Source organism: Erithacus rubecula, assembly GCF_903797595.1.
Source record: "Erithacus rubecula genome assembly, chromosome: 2".
NCBI classification, from domain to species: Eukaryota; Metazoa; Chordata; class Aves; order Passeriformes; family Muscicapidae; genus Erithacus; species Erithacus rubecula.
This window is the reverse complement of record NC_136685.1, coordinates 6,905,567-6,922,598: the sequence shown is the minus strand read 5'-3', so window position 1 is coordinate 6,922,598 and position 17,032 is coordinate 6,905,567. Positions and strand designations below refer to the sequence as shown.

The window sequence follows — 17,032 nt, the reverse complement described above, 5'->3', positions numbered from 1 at the left end:
TCCTGGGTCCCTCTCCCCTCCACAGCTTTCTCCAAGGGACTCTACCAAGCAGATCCCTTGAAGCCTGCACTCTTCAAGTCCAAGGTACTGAACTTTGCTGCCCATAGGAGCTCAAACCCTTCCACTTCATGGTCAGTGCAGCCCAGCAGCCCTTGAGGTTCACATTCCCTATCAGTCCCTCCTTGTTGGTGAGAAAAAGTCCAGCACAGCATCTCTTCTTGGTGGCCCCTCTATGACTTGGAGAAGGAAGTTGTCCTCTACCCATTCTAGAAACCTCCTGAATCTCTTCTGCCCTCTCTGTTGTCCCTTCAATACATACTGGGGTGTTTGAAGCTCCCCAGAAGGTCCAGGGCTTGTGAACATGAGCCCATTCCTATCTATCTTCAGAGGGCCTCTATATGTGTTGTGTTATGATAACTGAAGTTAAACATACCTCTTTTTCTTCTTGCTTCCTTGATTTCTTCACACATCTTATTAAATTCTGGATCCAGTTCAGCAGCAATGATAGCATGAGCAGTGTCCTTTAAAGTACATGCTCTATGTCTAATTATTTTATCTAGAAAACAGGACAGCACAATTTTTTAGCACAATTATAAAAATTCCTTAGTATTTCTATGTTGGTTTGTATTGTATATTACAACATTGATACAAACAGAGGTAACTGGGAAAAATTACAGATGTATGAAAATGCAGATTAATCAATACCACAGTACACTTAAAAATCACAATCCAGCTATTGGAGAGATATGGGCATTTTCAGAAGTATAAATTGTTACTTTAATCCACGGGGGCATCTGTGCCACTGTGAATGCAGGCAGTGAATGATGAACACACCTAAATCAACTTGCCATAAAGTATATCTGGTTTCCACAGGCACATCTACACAGTATAATGGAGCAGAGTGCAGAGTCCCAAAGTAACAAGAGACTTGTCCAGGAATTAATTTACCCACTGGGGTCTAGGAATATTCACAGTTACACTGCCTGCAAAATCACACTGGACAGCATCTGCATCTTTGAGGCAAACCTAGCTCACTTATGTTCCTCCCTGTTGTTTTTTTTTTCTTTAACCTGAAATTATTGCTTAATTATTATTTAGCAACTGATCAAAATTGTGCTGAAACACATTATTTTATTCCTTACATCAAATAGCTGTTTCTCATTTTAATTCTTTAAAAAAATCTGGCAAGAAACAAACCTCGAGTGTGCTACATTTTCAGGCCTGTTTGGGGAACAGAACAAATTGCCCATGCTGGAAGCCTAAATGTAACTCAGGAAAAAACAGACCAGTTTCTCTACCTTTGAAACACACAAAACAAATTATTCCACCACTGAAAGATGAAAAGTAATCATAACTTAATAACTAAGCCCATATGTGGAGAAAATTGACACCTAAAACATAGTTTTTCAATGAAACCTACAACACTCATTGTTTGACTTCAGTACAAACATATTTAATTTGTCAATCCAAACATACTGAATTACCTTTTCCAGCTGTTGCAGGTAATTCAACAGAAACCATCAACATTAATGTCTAGAACACATTCTATAACCAGAACATTTGATGTTTTAATAATTTTTATAGACAACAATTAAAAATATCACTAAATATTTATTTCACAATATTTGTAATTCTAGAAACAGCAGGTTTTACAGCTGGAAAACCTGCTGAGTTAAAGAGACTATCCAGTATCCAGCTCAAAAGAGCCCAACATTTCCTGGGGAAAACTAATGTCCATTAAACCTACTGAAAGCTGGAAGGTTTTGCCCACATATTTGTGAAGATTATGTTTTATGATCACAAAAACTCTTACATTGCATTCGTTCCAGCCGTAATTTTGAGATATTAAACTTCAAAGCTGTGGTCAGACAATAAACTTTAAGAAGCCCTTGCAAAGGAATAAGGGAGGGGAGAGAAATGAAAAGGAATCAAATTGGGGTTTGACTGAACCACTGCCTTCCTCTAATCCTGTGTTGGGCAAGACTTTCCCCAGACAGTGTTTCACTGAGACAAACACTCATGTCCAACATACAATGGTTATGTTCCCATGCCTTCAAGAATATTTGCCAGTCAAACAGTGGAGCAAACAAACCCCAACACATCTTACTACAGAACCTGTCCTCTGCAAATTCAAGCATGAAGCAGAGGCAAGCATGTATGTCCAGTTTTAAAGAATGTGAACATTTATAGTTAAATATTCATTTCATGAATGCATCTGAATGCATGGAATGCTTCCTCTGAAGAGCCAGAATGTGCTGTTTCAGGTGTGTTCACACAACAGCCCAAGAAATCCTGCATGCCAGAAGAGTAATACACAATCTGTGATTAACAGCAGAGGACAGAACAATTTTTCATTACCTCCTATCCAAAACTGAGCCTAGAAAAAGTAAGATCAACTTCTCCTAGCTCAGTTCTGACAGCAAGGAAAATCAAAATATCCCTAAACAGGTGCTCTTCAGACACACTCTGAATGCCAGTGCCCATCAAGATCTTTAGTTGACACCAACCACACATTAGAAGTCCTCAAAAGTGTGTAATCAAGAACACAAAATAAATGGACTTTTTTATTTGAGGGAAAATAGTGCATCATAAACTGAAGAAGTAGTTAATCTTCTACAAATATGAACCAGGTTCAAAAGGCAATGTGAAACAAGTCTGACCAGACTATACTGTGTCTAGTACACACAAGACACTTGCAAAATGCTGCAGAAAACCAAAAGTTTGAGAAGAAAAATAAAGAAGAATCAGGCTTTAATCTGCTAAAGCAATTTCACAAGATCTCATGAAAAACTTTTAACACATTGGACTACATTTCTAGATGGACCTTAATCTCCAAGTATTATATATCTTAAATAGAACTCTACATCAAAAGGGTGCTTTGGGTTGATGCTTTGTTGATGACTCCTGAAGCTGTCAGCAGAAAGGTTTTCTTTTGGCAATGTGCACTGTAAGACAGCCCTAGCAAAGAGCACACAAGATGTTCTTTCCTTAGTTTGGAGCGTGAACAGCTTTTACATGCATTTCAGTCTACAAATTCCCTTTTAATTGAAAGCATCCAATCACACTTTGTCAAGACAATACTGTCTAATCTCTCCTAATCAGCTGCAACTGACTTCCTTGCCTGGTGATTTATCCTGTTTTATTTCTGTCCCCAGATACAAAGATCTTAACTTCTGTGCATGAATTTCACATTCTAAGCTAACATGGAAATACAGCAGAGCACTGCCAGTTTGTGGGAGGATTCTCCACAGAGCTCTCCAAATGATGGTGGGGTTTTGTTGCATATACAAAGTCTAGACACCAAAAAGGAGCTATCAAAATTGAAAGGGAACTACAAAACATAATTTATTAGAAAACAGCTCTGAATGCTGCAGTTTTCCTGCTCTTCTCATGTCCCCCAGTGCACTCCATGCCTGAGAATACTAATAGCACAGACCCTTAGGACTTGCATATCCTAATTATCTCAAAGAATGCATCTTATCTAAATGCCTGAATAGAAACAGAATGTGGGATCAAGTACCTGGCTGCCAGGTCAAAAAGGCCAGGCCAAAAAGAAACCAGTTCTTACCTCCAGGATCTTTGTCTGGATTGTACTCCAATGCATTGCTGCAGATCAGGTCAATGTCTGTTAGAAAATCCTTGGCTGTTAAGTAGTTGTGTTTATCAATTTTGGTTATTACTGTTGATAGGTCCATTGGCTCTTTGATAACCTCAAGGTAATCTGAAACCTATAAACAAACAGCACACAGAAATGACACAGGACCATATGGATTCTTACTGAACACTGACAATCACATCTTTACACTCTGATTCATTCCACATGCTTAGCTCTAAGACTAAACATTCTGATTTCTAAGCAAATTTATGTTAAAAATTGAAGTTTTATCAGGGTAAAAACATAGGCCTTCCAAATCTGCTTTTCCTTTCTCACCAAATTATCTTTCAAAATTAATTAAACTTTTTTTTGAAGCAATACCCTTTAATGTAAATGAATTTTTAATTTTACACTGATTTAGTCATAGATTTTTATGGTCCTGTAACACTGTCATGGACTAAAAATGCAAAACCCATCAGTCTAACTTGAAGCCCTAGGAAAAATTAGGGAAACTCTATTTTTTTCACTTTGTAGGTAAAGTTCTCATTAAACTTAACAGCCAAATTATCAGCTTTTAAATACCTTCTATTAAATAGTTTCTTCAATCATTTGTTAAACAAGAAAATTCAGGTTTTATGGATTGCAGATGTTAGACTGCCTGTACAGAAGGACAATTTAAAGAAAGAGTCTTGTGCCACAGTTTACTGTGAGCTTAGATCATAACTGGAGATTCAGCAACCAGTGGGGCACAATAACAAGTGTTTTACAGAACTCAAGACTTCATAAGGGTCTCAGCCCTAATAGTCAAATGCACCAGCACAACTGCTGTAACAAAGTTAACTCCAAAAAATCTCTGAATTTGTTATTTACTTCACATTAAAACATGTATTTGAATGTTTCAGTATGATTTAGATTAGACTTAATTAAAAAACACTGACAGCATCTAGAACAGTACTGCATTCTTTTCTTTCAAAATCATCCACATATGATGGTCACTGCCAAAGCTCTTAAGAGTTAAAAACATATTCAGATCAAGCCATAATGGCCCAAAAATTTTTTTTCATATATTGTCTGCAGACATATTACAACATAAACCAACTTTAATGCATTATTTCAGTGGTCAGCAATGTGCCACCTAATTCCTTAAATATAGACATTGAAATTTATATTGACAAATTAAAATGGCAAAAAAATCACTTTTTGTCTCCCTTTATGGAAACATGATAATATCTGGTTCAGAGACTGGAAAGCTAAACCACAGGCTTCCTTTTCTTGTTAGCACAGCATCAGAAAATCTTCACTGGAAGCTCTAAATGTTGCTGCTGATTTAGTTGGGAAAATCCTTGACTTATCACACAGCAGCATTCTCTGCAGTGCAAGCAGAAGTGAAACAAACCTAACACATTTTTGAAGGAAGTCAAGCAGACAAGCTGTTGTAGAAAAAGAAAGGCTAGTCCTGTGCTTAAATGCAGCAGGTGGGATGAAAAGGATTACATTTGATTTCTAGTGCTGTGATATATTGGCAGGGTTCTGGCAAGTCTTCAAATAACAAACTCACATTTTTATTCTCTTCATCTACAAAACATGGACAGTTACTTGTTCTTTCTCTATGTGCCCTTATTCGTGGAAGTTTAGACCACAAATTCTTGACAGAAAGGAACTGCCAACTCTGCAAGTATGAAGAGCTTCTACAATAATGGACCTCCCAGTTTCACAAGAAAAATAAAACCAAGTAAACTGCTCAGACCATGCTCACACTGCAGGTTGCCACATTAAACAGCTCACCAGGCTTTCAAAAACAGTCAGCAATGGAACACTATGGAAAGTTCATATTAAGAGAGGACTGCATCAGCCCATAAAAGATGTGTGCTCCATCCTGCAAGGAATTTACCCTCCAAATCTGCTTTTTACAATGCTGGTGTTCTGATGTCCCATATTCATCTTTTAATGTCTTCCAAATTAGATGCTTCTCTCTTCAGAAGCAATTAGGGATTTTTTTTTCAGTTAGTAAGTCTGCAAAGCTTGCAGGGGGCCAGCACCTGGTCTAAAATTCAGACCCAACACAATCCTATTCATACAGCAACACTTTAAAATAGATTTGCAGATCAAACTGTCTCATCAGTTAGGTGTGTACAGCCCATAATCGACCAGTTAATGCCTTATACCATCTGTGATTAATAGCATCCACAAGCATTACTGCTGAAATTATGCAACAATACTATTAATGCTGAATGCATTACAGAACACAGATCACTTTCCCAATATTATCATGTTTATGATTATAATGCTGTAAAAGCTTCTATTAAAGAATTACATTTATGGTTTCAAGTATTTCAGAAACACTGGCAAGGATAGGAGTGTTGGCATTTTAAAATGCTCATTTCATTTATAAAATGGGCAGGAACGCACAAGGCTTTTCCAAGGGTCACTGGCAATAGAACATGTTCCAAATTCTTGGATCACGGTCGATGAGGCTGCCACTGTACCACCAGCTAAAAATCAGTCTCTTAGATTGGACAGATCACAGATCAAACATCTATTTTTCTAATTAATTTAACCATTCCCTTTGTTAATTTGCATTCTTTTTCTAATATTTTCAACTTCATTGTTTGCACATTACTGAAACAAGACCTCTTCAATATCCACCGGTTTGCTGAAGATGTTAAAGCGCTTGTCTGTGGCCAGTCTCTTGGTGACATCCCTGAGAAACAGGCGCAGCTCCCGCAGCGTGTTCTCCTCCTGGTCCTCCATGCGCTGCTTCTCCGCCTCCGACAGCTCCCGGGCAGGACACGGCAGTGCCAGGGGAAGAACTTCCAGGGCACGAAGAGCTGGGGAAAAGAACAAGAAATCAGACAATGGAAACGTGAACGGGACGGTGGCTCCACTCTCCACAGTGGATTATGCCACTCCAAATTCCATTATGTGTGTTTAATATGCATCCTGGATCTAACTATCACTGCATCCTTGACCCCACAGCTCTCCATCTTCAACAACTGTTAACTGTAACTAGGGAAGTTATTCTGGGCACTAATTAATGCTGTCACATGGCAATTAAACTAACTGTTAATTACTCACACCTTTTTAAAAAGGAAAGTAACACAAAATAAAACATTAGGATCATATTATTAGTGGTTTTACTGTAACTTAGTTTACCAGCCTGTTTCCTTCTTGGTGGGGGCATTGCTGCCTCATCAAGAATTAAGCCTTTGAAAAATCGCAATCTGTCTTCTTCACTTGGTCTTTGAATATAAAAAACCTCTTCATACTGGATTCTGAAAATACATTTCAGCTAAAAAAAAATAGAAAGAACGTAAGAAAAATGAGTCCCCACTGAAAAAGACATGAACAATAACCATATTGTAATATTAGTCACAACTTTTCAAAATCAGCCACAGGACAAGACATAGTAAACTCCTCCTAAAGCTGTGTTCACAGCAAAGGGAAAATAAACACTTATAATTCTCACTGAATTTTCTATAGTAAAGAAACTTGCAGCATCCCACAATCCTAACCCTGCACAAAAGGAGAGTAAAAGGGCAGGAGAAAAAAAAAAAATCACAAAAAACGTTAAGGAGAAAAACCAATAACCCTTTCCCTATCCAGGGACTCAGAAAATGTAAAGCTCAAGGTTAGGCCTTTAGACTAAATCTGCATTTAATTACAGTGGAGTCATTTGTCAAAAAGAACAATTGACAAAATGAACAATTTTGTCTTCTCAGCAGAGTAGTGGGGAACTTATGAAAATCAGTAATACAGACATACATCCCTCATTAAGGAAAATTACTAGCAATCATTAATTATTACATTTTCTGTTTGACATATTTTAAATTAAGTTAGAAAGCCACTATGAAACAAAATTATTTTACATTATTAAAACATTCAGAAGAGCACAGAAGCCCCTAACAATGCCTCCTTCCACAATAAACTTACCTCTTCAGGCAAATCACTAAACATGGACTCAGAGGTAGACAGCAGAAATATAGGTGAGAAAGATGGTATATCTTGCAGCAAAGTTAGGAAAGTAGCTCTCACAGTTTCACTGACAGCTTCCCACCAATCACCAATATGAGGCATGTAAACTATACTTGGTACTGTTCTTCGAGCTTCACGAAAGATCTAATTAAAAGAAACAGTCATATTTCAACTAAGGAACTAATTGTTACCATCAGCTGTGAGTAACAAAGTTCTTGCACATTCAAGAATGATTCATGTTTGTGGGATTTTATAGACAAATGTTCCAGCAGAACAGAATAATTTAAAGACTTTCTAAACAAGTGTTTGTGACTCTTAGTTACAACATTCAATTATTTTATGTCAATGTGCCAGGAAGACTGCAAAGCAACTATTTTGTAAAAATATGTATGTTTTAAAAACTTACTATGACTGAACAATCAAGATGAAAATGGAAGTGTTTGGCAATTCATGCAATATCCACCAAAAGCTATCTGGAAATGTAAAACACTTAAAACTAAGCAAATTAACCTAGAACCACAGCACACCAATCCATATACAAGTTAATAAAATGAACATCAGGCACTGAATACCCAGATTAAACTTACTTACAACTAGGTATGTAATGAGGGGGCAGGTTAAAAACTTAATTACATTCACTAGTCACTAGAGAGATTTCCATCACCCTCTAGAGACCTCTTTATTTTAAACAGCAAAATAGAAGGAGCTGACGAAAACCTGGACTTTCAGTTATATTCCAGCTGGCTGCCTTTATACTGATGCAACCAAATGGCATAATTGACTCATTAGGAGGGAATGTGAAATATCACCTGTGCACATGACTCTTCAGGCGTTTTGGCACTGACTGAATAAAGAGCTGGCAGGTCGAGCCTGTGTACAGAGAATTTTTCCAGGGTGTGCAATAGTGCTGGAGCAAGGTGCGAAGTCTGACCTGAACCTCTCTCCCCAGACAGCAGTAATCTCGGTCTGTAGGAGGTTGGCTGGTGATAAGCTGACCTGGAACAGAACAGTTACAAAAATCAATTAACACACCAATGTTACCAATGAATGGATATACAGGAGGTATTTTAAATCCATAAGATTTTCAGTAATGGGTAATAGCTTCCTACAACAGCCTAAAAAGATCAGCTAACTCCACTATCCCTCAATACTATTTCAGGTGCCAATAACTCAAGATATCTCTCATCTTTGGTTTCACAACAGTTTAATTCAAACTCATCTGTGTGAAGTTATGCATATATTAAATTTTCATTATAACCAGTTCATTTAAAACTAATTCCTTGATCATATAAAAAGACTTATTGAACATCCAGTAAAGACTGCAATTTAATCATTCTAGTTCAGTCCTAACTACTAACATATCTCTTCAGTAGCCTCAGGTCAATCTTTTCATCCCTTAAGTACTGCCCAAGATTTTCAAGAACCAATGAACATTCCAATAGTTTACTCATTTAAGAAAAAGGACCTGGAGTGTGTTTGAATAACATCCCTATGCATTGTGTATTTTAGCCTATTTGTACACTTCTAATCAGTAGACTTCTGGACAGAAGGAAGACTTCAAATAAAAAACTACAAAGGTAAACTTATTTTTTGCTTTTTTTTTGTTGTTGAGAAGGGATTCTGAGATTCTGTGTTTGTTTCTTGTGTGGTTTTGCCCAATTTTATGGACAAATGATACACAAACAAAAACGTGTTAACTTTTTCCATTAAAAAGTCTTTTCCATTTATAGGAAAATTATTATAAAAGAAGAAAGTTTTTAATTAATTTGCATTTTCTCTCATTAAGGCATTTCTATCAGTGAACTCAGGCAGTGAAACAAGACTGCTGGTATTACTTCATGTTAAACATTTTTGGGACAGAAATGAACACTGCTGACCTTTGGCTTGCAGTTCTGGTGGTGGTGGTTACATACACAGATAACAATCAAAAATGTTTAGAAAACAGATTAAGAGAGACTTGCATACTTTGCAGAAATAAACAGAGCCTTGAGATTCTTTTATTTAAAGACACATCCATACAAACATATACTGATGTTTTGGGTTTGGCTTCCCCCTTCCCAGTCTCACAACAAAAGCTTAAGTTTGGCATTAGAATACTTAGCTATGTCCCTCCAATTCTTTGAACTTTAATCCTTATTTTTAAGGATTTAAGGCTTAGATATACATAAATTCTGTTCTGTTCTGGCACTATTATTTAGCACAAACATTTTAGCAGTTTTCCACAAGATGGCTCTACTAAACAGTACCACTAATGAACAGTTTTTCTAACTTCATTGTCTTTATACAGCAAACTCCCTGCAGAAACTACCACATAAAGTAGTCTAAAACTATTCTTAACACAAAGCCAACAAATGTTAATTATTGTTAATTACTGTAAGCAGTCCAATTTATACCGGAAACACTCATCCAAATTTCACACATATTTCCTAAATACCTGTTTTCCTCAAACCTTCAATGAAAAACAATGAAAAAAGCACATTAGAAATGCTGAATACAATCATTATACATGTTTCCAAACAGCTGCATACACCAAAGCTCAACCATACTTTGAACCAAGAAAAAAGACACAAAACCCTCCAAAATATTCCTACATACATCTCTTCTCAGTTCTTAATCTTTCAAATTTGTTACAATTGAAAATTACTGTTAGCATCTTTATTTGTAATCTACATATTGAAAAACATTTCTGATCCCATTGTGTAGGATGTGGCCTTTCCCAAGAACACCCCCACATCTAAAACTCTTGTGTGCACTTACATGTTTCCATTACACAACACCACCACCACCCCAAAGCAAAAGAAAAACTTTTCTAGCTCCCCTGATCTAAGAATCTCCTGGTTTATATATCTAATTAGATTCATTTAGAGAAACACTCACATTGTAAAATGAAGGTAGGGTTTATGTATAGCAGCTGATGACTGTTTCTTTGGTGATCCTGAGTGACAGCTCGTCTCAAAAATTGATGAAGCATTCTCATCTTCACTATCATCTAATATTAGACTTGGTACATCTGTTCCAAGAGATGTATTAATTAGAACTTTATCACTTCTAAGTACAAGTACAACAAACAAGACAAGATATTAAAATTTTCTTTGTGTCAATTATAATAAATCTTCAAATGGAGAAGAAATTAGTTAAAACTGTCTAAGAATCAGCCTTCAGAATAATAAGTACTTATTACTCCAAAAACTAAAACAAATTAAATACCATAGAAGTCTAATAATAATTAAAATTTATTTTTTAAACAATCAAGCTAAACAACTTCTCAGACACAAAAAAAGTTTAACTTGTTATTAAATGCTTCCTTTGGGTTTATTTCACAGCTAGAGGTTTTTTTCAAGTTTGAAGCTATAAAATTTGCAATTCCTCGGACTACAAAGAATTTTGTAATTAATTACTTGTTCCAAGTGTCCAAATTCTCACAGGTACACTTCTTCCAAAATTATCTCAGCATGACTACCTAGACAATGTGTGTTTATGAAGAATTGTTTTCTACCCTCTGATAATCTGCTGAAGAATATCAACTTACTTTTTATCAGAATCAGTTCAATGCATTCCATATTTGTATATTACACCTTTAGCTATTTTAATTCCTTTGTTAATATGGTAGCACAATGAACTAAAGCACTTCCCATACAGACCTTGAAAAACAAAAAGCTCAAAGACTGATAATATTCACAAAACCCATTGCAGAGACAAATAAGTGCAAAAATACTAATATGGCACTAGAACACAACAACCAGGTAACAGCTGAAAATCAGCTAAATTAACTCCCAGAGCTGCAACGGGATTAAAAGTTACCTGGCATGATTTAAAAATAGTGCTGCAAGATCTTTATTTGCCCCAGGAAAGGAGCTGAGTTGCTTTTGCCCTGTGCAAGGCCACTCCTCATTTCCATAGGAAAGGAAGTCTGCAATGATGGGATGAAAATGGCTATACAGCCACTCAGCTGTACAGCAGAGCACTGCAGAGACCAGCTCTGCTGAGCAAGAAAATGCTCTGCAATGGATGGGCAGCATTCCTGGGAGCAGCCCAGAGTCACTGCAGCACACTGCTGCTCAGGACAACCACCAGACATCCCAACAGCAGCTCAGGTTGGCCACAGCCACTTAAAAAAAGAGATTGCTGTGAAATAAAAGTGTGAAATACTGAGAGATCCATGTGTTATTCTCAAATACCCAATCCACTGCATGACTTGTTGGATTTACATGAGGCAATGGCACAGGTCCTGCCACACTGATCAAAAACCACCATGGGACAAAGGAATTGCCTTCAAGGCAGTGTTAAATGTTGGATAGAGGTGTCATCTAAGCCACAGGAAAACCTGTCCCAGAGTTCCAGGAAAAATTGTTTAGAGACAACAAAGGCTCCCTTAGCTGACTGTGTGATGTAAGAAACCAGATTCAGAGTAGGCTGGGCAGGAATGACATTCTGCTGCCATAGGATGAGGATGTGCCACATCTCTTGTTAAGTTGTGATGCAGTCACACACCTGACAATTATTCCTCAGGAACAAAGATGAAAAAGGCTTGCAGACCCCAAGAGGTGGCCAAAAGCTAGACCAGAGCTAGAAAACATGGCACAGAAACTGCTGGATATTTAGCTAAAGCTAAGAATGGAGACCTCCAAATCAACTGGACATAGGCCTTCTATCTCTGGGCTCACTAAAACAGTCCCTAAAGCAGACAGAATTTCCACTATACCAAATGTAGACAAAGGAAAGTCCTCTGCTCATGCACTGAACACAGCTTTCTCTCCCTGAAGCACACCATTCTTTTAAAAGGCAGCTTATCTTTTAATCCCAAGCATCAAGTCTCTGTGACATTCTCTACTTGAGCATCTGGCTCACTGAATTACAAGGAAGAGGAATTTTTAGTGAAATGCAGAAAACCTGATGTGCAGATTGTAAGCAGACCTGCAAGCATGTTCTATATACTTAACTTTGAATCCAAGAAAATTTGAAGCCCTATTGTATAATCTATATTTACATATAATCATTGTACCTAGAAGTGGATTTTTCTGGTTTTAACAAATATTAAAGCTTGTTATTCAATATTTTCTTGGATTTAAGGGGGTAAGAAAAATTAAAGGAAATGTTAAAAGAAAATTCAGTTTATGCATCTTCAAAATCAATTATCTACAAACATTTAAAAGTACCAGCAAATTATCTAGTAGCAGCAAATTATCTAGTAAAACTACTATTTAAATCAACTTAAGCTTCCAAACTCAATTTGTTAGCACTAGTGAGCAATAATAAATCGGAATGTGAAAAGTATAACAAAAAAAAATATTCTGAACCTAAAGCAGTTCTTCAGCAAGAATGGCAGCCTCTAAATTGGGTGCTACTAACAGGTTAGCAGTACACAGAGACTTAACCATAATAAATAACTTTCAGTTGAGGGAGCCCAATAGGATCTGACTGCAGCTGCAAGCCAGCTCATTTCCCACTCCCCACCACCACGTGCTCCAAGGGCCCATCTCTGGCCAACTCCAACACTTGTTAAAACCTCTAGTTACCCCACAGTCAGCAGAAAACACATAAATACATCATTTTTGGATGAGTTTTCTGGCTAAAACAGTTTAACCAAGGACCTGAGGTACTCAAGCAAGCAGAAAGGACAGAGCAAAAATGTACAGCTGGGCTAGAGAACTGCAGCAGCCAGCACAAGGATCAGCTTTAACTGCCTGGGCTGCAGGCTGGAAGCATGCTCTGGAACAGGAATGAGAGGAAACTCATGGCTGTCACAGATTTGCTTTATGATTGGGCTGTTTTCAAGTAAATCACACACAATCCCAAGTACTGTTTACAGAGTTGGGGGATGAGAATGATTCTAGACAAGAACAGTAGACTACATCAGAATAAATAGATCTCAAACACAAGGAATCTTGTTCAACGTACAACTTCCAAGAAATGACCACGGTAACTATTAAAGTATGTCTCAGAGAAGACTGGAAACCTATTGACTCATTGCCAGTCAAAACAGTCAGCCACAGTCCTTCTTATTCCCTGCTTCCTTGGTGCACCCATACTGCTCCCACTGCAGCAGGTTTCTGGCATTCACTGACCCCTTAGTGAGCTGGTTTTACTCAGTAATTTGGCAAAAAAAAACTAACTTGACAAAACAGCAAAAAGTTCTCCACTTGCTAAGGTGACAGAATCAGCTTGGAGGATCAGGAGTGGACCAGGCCAGTTCAAGGAGACAAAAGCCTCAGGACTTTCTTATAAATCAGCACATGACCATTACACAGGCTCAGGTACCTGCTAAGCTGTGAATCACCCAAAGCCTCTGCATCACCAGCAAGAAAACGACTTGGGACAGCTAACCATAGCTGAGGACAGGAGCACTAATTTCAGGTCTTGTTAACACTCAATAGCATTATCTCATTGTTTGTTTGGGTTTTTTTGTTGTTCTGACCTTTATTTATGCCCCATCATTTCTTGTATTTAAATTGTCAATTAGTTATGAGTTGTTTTTCTGGATGGCACTCACACCTATGGGACCTTGCTCTGTACAGGTCAGGTCATTAGATTCTACAACTTGGAATCAGCAAAAGTAATTATGCGACACCCAATCAAATATTTACATCCTAACAACACTGAAGGAAATACACACCCCACCTAAGGCCAGGTGGAGAAGCCGGAACACTTGCAAACTGAAACAGCGTTTGCAAAAAGTACCCAGCCCACATACCTTCAGTTTTGTCAGCCTGGCTGAATTCGGCGTGAGGGAACACTTTGTGCAGCACCTCGAGGAGCCTGGTGAAGGTGCGCTCCAGGAGCGGCCGGATGACGGGGGACAGCGCGTGTCCCGAGGAGGTGACGGCGCGCTGCGCGGCCGGCACGATGTTCTGCATGGCGTGGTAGAAATCCTGCGCGCTCAGAACCACCGAGGAAACGTCCAGCTGCAGCTTCTGACTGCTCATGTAGATCTGCGGGTAGCGGCGTCTCAGGGCAATCAAGGCAGCCTCAGTGCAAAGTGCTTTTATGTCAGCTCCACAGTACCCTGGTGCACACAGAAACACAAACACCTGCCCTGAAACGGCACTGCTGTGGCTCAAACATGCATCCAGCTAAAAACAAACCAGCAATGCTTAATTGTCAAGGTCCGCAAGGCAGCTGCCAAAAGCATCAGGTCATAATCTGACGACAGTGTTGTATATCAAGAAATTAGACATGCTTGTAAGTTATACGAAGAAATTAATTCCATATGGAGGTTAAAATTACCTACATTTTCACTATATCACTTGATATATAGTGTATTTTCAGTCCTGGGTAATAGGTCTGTTATTGCTCTTTCTTTTCCCTTAATATTGTCTAACATATGTGTGCAATTTTAACAGGGTAGTCCCTCTCCTCCTTTTTTCCTTTAACACCTCCACAATAATATATTCTTTAATAGCAAAGTAATTTTGTTACGTCGAACATCACCAACTTTAAAACTTTTACAGTCTCCGAAAATGAGAAGTATAAAGAAAAATGCTTCATGAGTCGAATATGGAAGAGATGGAATCTCTTGTTAAAAAAAAAGCATACTCTGAATTCTTGAAAAAATGTTAACTTCTAATATGAAGAAAAATGTTTCAGACTTTTAAGAGTTTCATAACTTCACTAATATAACCAAAGGTAGAAATTAGAATGCATTAAAATTTTAATTTAGCCTGTCTTCATAAGTATCTACAGGTGGCTACCTATAATTACTTAATCATCATTAGTGAAAAACATAGATCTGATAATTATGAAATACAGAGAGACTTAATACCTCTGAGTCTTTTGCAGTACTAATGGTTTGAGGGTTTTCCCCAGAGCTAGAAATTAGATTTCAAGTTTCCCATCTCCCTCAGCAAGAGACATTAATATGCTTCTGTATTTCGAGGCACCACAGTTTCATTGTTCAAAAACTCTAAAACAATATTCCAGTGAGAAAAGTCATTTAGAGAATTAGAGTCACTATAGGAAAATGTGTTACACTGAGGTACTGCCATATAAAAGTTCATGGGTTTGCAATGACTTGTTTATAGAAGGTAATTAATCAATTCTTTAGTTAAAACTATTCGCATTCAACTGGTTTTTATTACCAGACTTCCTCCTCTCTCACCAAGTCTTACATTACTTACATTTTTTCTACTCTATTTTTGTATTAAGACCAAAGAGAGCAGGTTTAAATCAGATATGGAAGAAATTCTTTATTATAAGGCATTTGAACTGGCTGTCCAGAGGCTGTGGGTGCCCCGTCCTTGGAAGTATCCAAAGCCAGGCTGGATGAAGCTCTGAGTGACCTGGGCTAGTGGTAGGTGTCCCTGTCCATGGCAGGGGATTGGAATGAGATGAACTTTAAGGTCCCTTCCAACTCAAAACATTTTATAATTCTATGATTGGTCTTTTGGAAGTACCAAGTTGCAAAATTGAGACCTGCCTTGCTTCCCTCTCTTTAGCCTCTGATGCTCTTTCAGTGCTCTTGGCACACACCTTTTTACAAGATCCATATAGCAATAAGAAACAAAGTTGACCCCATACACAGTGCTTAAAAATAAAAAAGGAAGCAATTAATACGGAAGACTATAGATACTTTTCCATCCCTGTCTTTCAGGTACATTAACTTAAGGGATAATAATAAAAGATGCCCACTTTTCGGCTATAAAGATGACTTAAATTGTAGGAGACTTCAAACTGCACCTTTCTTAAATATACTTGAAAATAATTTTTAAAAAAATTTAAAAGGCAAAATAAAATTAACCCAGATGGACAATCATCATAAATATCAGAAAATTCCTGCAATTTCTAAACCAAGCTTTGCAATTTTATAAAAATGTCAGTAGCTACAATTGTGTAAATTGGTGAGTCCACATCATGACTGTCACCTAAAAGGTCTGTAGCAATTCACATTCCCAAGTTACCTTGAAATAAATACACATCATATTTGAAATATGTTCAGATATATATACTATATTAATCAACAGATAACTAACTGTTTTCAGCACTAAAGTTATGTTGCTTAGGGCTTTTTAAAATTTCATTTAACATGAAATCAAAACTATGCTGGCATATTCCAACCATGTGAAACTATTAGACAGTAGCTACAGGTGCATCACAGAAATCAAACCATGGTTCTAAATTTTGCACTGTTCTTTAAGCATCAGGTATCACGTTCCCATTTAAATTAGTCCACTTCTCATCTAAAAACCACACTAGATTAAACAAAAAGATGAGTGAGGGGAGCACTAAACCAAAGCTTAAATCAAAGATGTGCTGAAGATATGCAGCACCCTGAATGCCTGTCACCTCAGAAGCCAGTTTAGAATTTTTGTGAAAAGATTCAGCAGCTCAGGAGCTACATCCCTCCCAACTTTTCTATTAACAAATGCTGCAGCATTGCTTTTTAACAGTCATTTTAATCACCGCTTGTACATCTCAGAAGAATTGCAAAATTAGGAAATAATAGCCTGTAGCCTATTTTTAAAATTAAAT

General features: G+C 37.5%; 1 protein-coding gene across 5 annotated transcripts in view; it reads right to left on the bottom strand.

The window, feature by feature from the left end:
- The window catches only part of ATAD2B (ATPase family AAA domain containing 2B), a 70,856-nt gene that overhangs the window by 19,913 nt on the left and 33,911 nt on the right, over nucleotides 1-17,032 (bottom strand). For 3 of the 5 annotated variants that reach the window (XM_079298036.1, XM_079298034.1, XM_079298037.1), the window contains exons 16-23: nucleotides 14,259-14,570; nucleotides 10,445-10,577; nucleotides 8,377-8,563; nucleotides 7,526-7,711; nucleotides 6,749-6,884; nucleotides 6,227-6,423; nucleotides 3,569-3,728; nucleotides 434-556 (exon numbers count right to left, since the gene is read on the bottom strand). In XM_079298036.1, coding sequence (XP_079154162.1) covers nucleotides 434-556; nucleotides 3,569-3,728; nucleotides 6,227-6,423; nucleotides 6,749-6,884; nucleotides 7,526-7,711; nucleotides 8,377-8,563; nucleotides 10,445-10,577; nucleotides 14,259-14,570 — 1,434 coding nt within the window. The remainder of the gene's footprint in view (nucleotides 1-433; nucleotides 557-3,568; nucleotides 3,729-6,226; nucleotides 6,424-6,748; nucleotides 6,885-7,525; nucleotides 7,712-8,376; nucleotides 8,564-10,444; nucleotides 10,578-14,258; nucleotides 14,571-17,032) is intronic. The other 2 variants (XM_079298035.1, XM_079298038.1) reach the window with 1 other exon arrangement.